The sequence below is a fragment of the Otolemur garnettii genome, unplaced genomic scaffold (assembly GCF_000181295.1).
Source record: "Otolemur garnettii isolate 467f Iridium unplaced genomic scaffold, OtoGar3 scaffold00247, whole genome shotgun sequence".
In the NCBI taxonomy this organism is placed as follows: domain Eukaryota; kingdom Metazoa; phylum Chordata; class Mammalia; order Primates; family Galagidae; genus Otolemur; species Otolemur garnettii.
The window spans coordinates 1,726,916-1,729,473 of record NW_003852642.1 but is presented as its reverse complement, the minus strand read 5'-3'; the positions used below and the strand labels follow the sequence as shown (position 1 = coordinate 1,729,473).

General features: G+C 39.7%; 1 protein-coding gene across 1 annotated transcript; it reads left to right on the top strand.

Annotated features, from left to right (window-relative positions):
- Positions 1–930, top strand: LOC100957597 (olfactory receptor 5AK2-like). The gene has a single exon (XM_003802493.1). The coding sequence runs from the start codon at positions 1–3 to the stop codon at positions 928–930; it is 930 nt and encodes a 309-aa protein (XP_003802541.1).
- Positions 931–2,558: the final 1,628 nt, after the last annotated feature.

The following is a 2,558-nucleotide window of genomic DNA, read 5'->3' as shown; positions in this document are numbered from 1 at the left end:
ATGGAACAAAGCAATGGCACTGAAGTGACTGAATTCATCCTTCTGGGATTTGCTGGTCAACACAAGTCTTGGCATATCCTCTTTATATTATTTCTAGTGATCTATGTGACTACCCTAGTGGGTAACATTGGAATGATGCTACTCATCAGGATTGATTCCTCCCTTCACACCCCCATGTACTTTTTCCTCCAACACTTGGCATTTGTTGATCTCTGTTACACCTCTGCTATCACTCCCAAGATGCTGAAAAACTTTGTAGGGACAGAACAGTCTATCTCATTCATTGGCTGTATGGTGCAATTATTAGTCTATGGTACTTTTGCAACAATTGACTGCTACATCCTGGCTGCTATGGCAGTAGACCGTTATGTGGCCATCTGCAACCCACTGCGCTATGCAGCTGTCATGTCCCGGAGACTCTGTATTCAGCTGTTAGTTGGTTCATATGTCATGGGTTTCCTAAATGCCTCTATAAATACGAGTTTTACTTTCTCTTTGAGCTTTTGCAAATCTAACACAATCAATCACTTTTTCTGTGATGAACCTCCAATTCTTGCCCTATCGTGCTCCAATATTGACTTCAATGTTATGCTACTAACAGTATTTGTAGGATTGAACCTGATATGCACCGTTATGGTGGTCATCTTCTCCTACATGTATATCTTGGCTGCCATCCTGAGGATATCCTCTGCTGCTGGGAAGAAGAAAGCCTTCTCCACGTGTGCCTCCCACCTGACAGCTGTCACCATTTTCTATGGGACTCTCTCCTACATGTATCTACACCCTCATACTACTGAGTCTCAAGAGCAAGAAAAAGTGGCTACTGTGTTTTATGGCATTATTATCCCCATGCTGAACCCCTTGATCTATAGCCTGAGAAACCAAGATGTGATTGAAGCCCTAAAAAAGATAGGAAAGAAGTGTTTCTAACTTGAACCTCAATTTCTATCTTCACACGTATCAACAAGCAAATCAATGATTGCTTTATTTTTATTTCTCAACCTTATGAAATATAACAAATGTTTTTGAAACACAAGGCAGTATGTAAGTATATCAGCAGCATCCAGCTATAGAAAATCACCTCAAAGGATTAATTAAACTTTAATTCTTTTTTTTTTTTTAAGAAAATGCATCTAATAAGATGTCTTTGAATGTGTTCTGTACAGTTTCATGGATTTTTTCTTAAAATATCTGTCAGCAAAAATATAAAGTAAATCAAAGAGAAGTGTATAATCAATGTTGTGTTAAGTATCTCCACTAAAAAGAGTATAAAGACTCATGGTGAGGGGGGGAATCTTTTTATCTGCTCATGAAAGGAACTGTTACTACTGCTATTTCTTTCTGGGGACTGGTGTGACCTGGGTTCATGTTTTTCAAGGGCAAAACCAAAACAAAACAACAGAACGCAAGACAACCAGGCTGGAGGGAGTGAAGGGAACATTTTACACATTGGATCAGAGACCAAGGTAAAGGTCTTATGATATAGAGCACTGGGAGTTTGCCTGAGATGTTGGCCTTTTATTGTAAGTGTGACCAGGAGTCAGTGTAGGATAACTGGGGGACTTTAGACAGATTATTGCATTGGACAGATCCTTCTTGCTGCTGATTGGAGTATAGATTATAAGCAACAGGTGAATTAATGAACATGAATGAAAGATATATGTGAGAAAAGGTTTATTCCGTTTTTAGTTAATAGTTAATTTTGCAGAAAAAGTAACTATATTATATTGCCTTAGAGCTGAAGAGCTGAAGCTGTGCCACAGTTTTCACCAATTCTTTATCAAAGAGGAGAAATATTCTTTGCTGTGTACATAATCTGAATCTTAGTTTTAAAAGTAAGCCACAGGAAATTTACTTGGAAGTGCATACAAAATAAATGAATTAATGGATAGATTGAGATATGGGTAGGTCAACAGATGTGGGATGAAGCAAGTTTACTAAAACAGTGGTCACCAACCCTTTTAGCACCAGAGACTGGTTTCATCTAAGACAGTTTTTCCAGTGACTGGTGGTGGGTGGTGAGGAGGTATTTTTTTTTAAGTCTGATTCAGGTGCATTACATATATTGGACACATGATTTCTGTTATTATTACTCTGTAAGATATAATGAAATAATTATAAAACTCATCATAGTGCAGAATCAGTGGGACCCCTAAGCTTGTTTTTCTGCAACTGAATGGTCCCATCTGGGCATGAGGAGAGGCATTGCCACCCTAAGGGTTTTGCTTGTGTCCTTAGTTCCATCTCAGATTGTCAGGCATTAGATTATCACAAGGAGCCTGCAACCTGGATCCCTCACACGCACAGTTTACAGCAGGGTTCACATGCCAGGAGAATCTAATGCCACTGCTGATCTGACAAGAGGCAGAACTCAGGCAGTGATGCAAGTCATAGGGAGCGGCTGTAAATACAGATGAAGCTTTGCTTCCTTGCCCGCTGCTCACTTCTTGCCATATGATCCAGTTCCTAACAGGCCACAGACTGGTACCAGTCCATAGCCTGGGGGTTGGGGATTGCACTACTAAAATGTTGATGTTGAACTCTAGTGATGGGTATAT

Bases quoted from the DNA above. Each gene is read 5' to 3' on its own strand.
- LOC100957597 (XM_003802493.1), top strand. From the start codon at position 1: ATGGAACAAAGCAATGGCACTGAAGTGACTGAATTCATCCTTCTGGGA.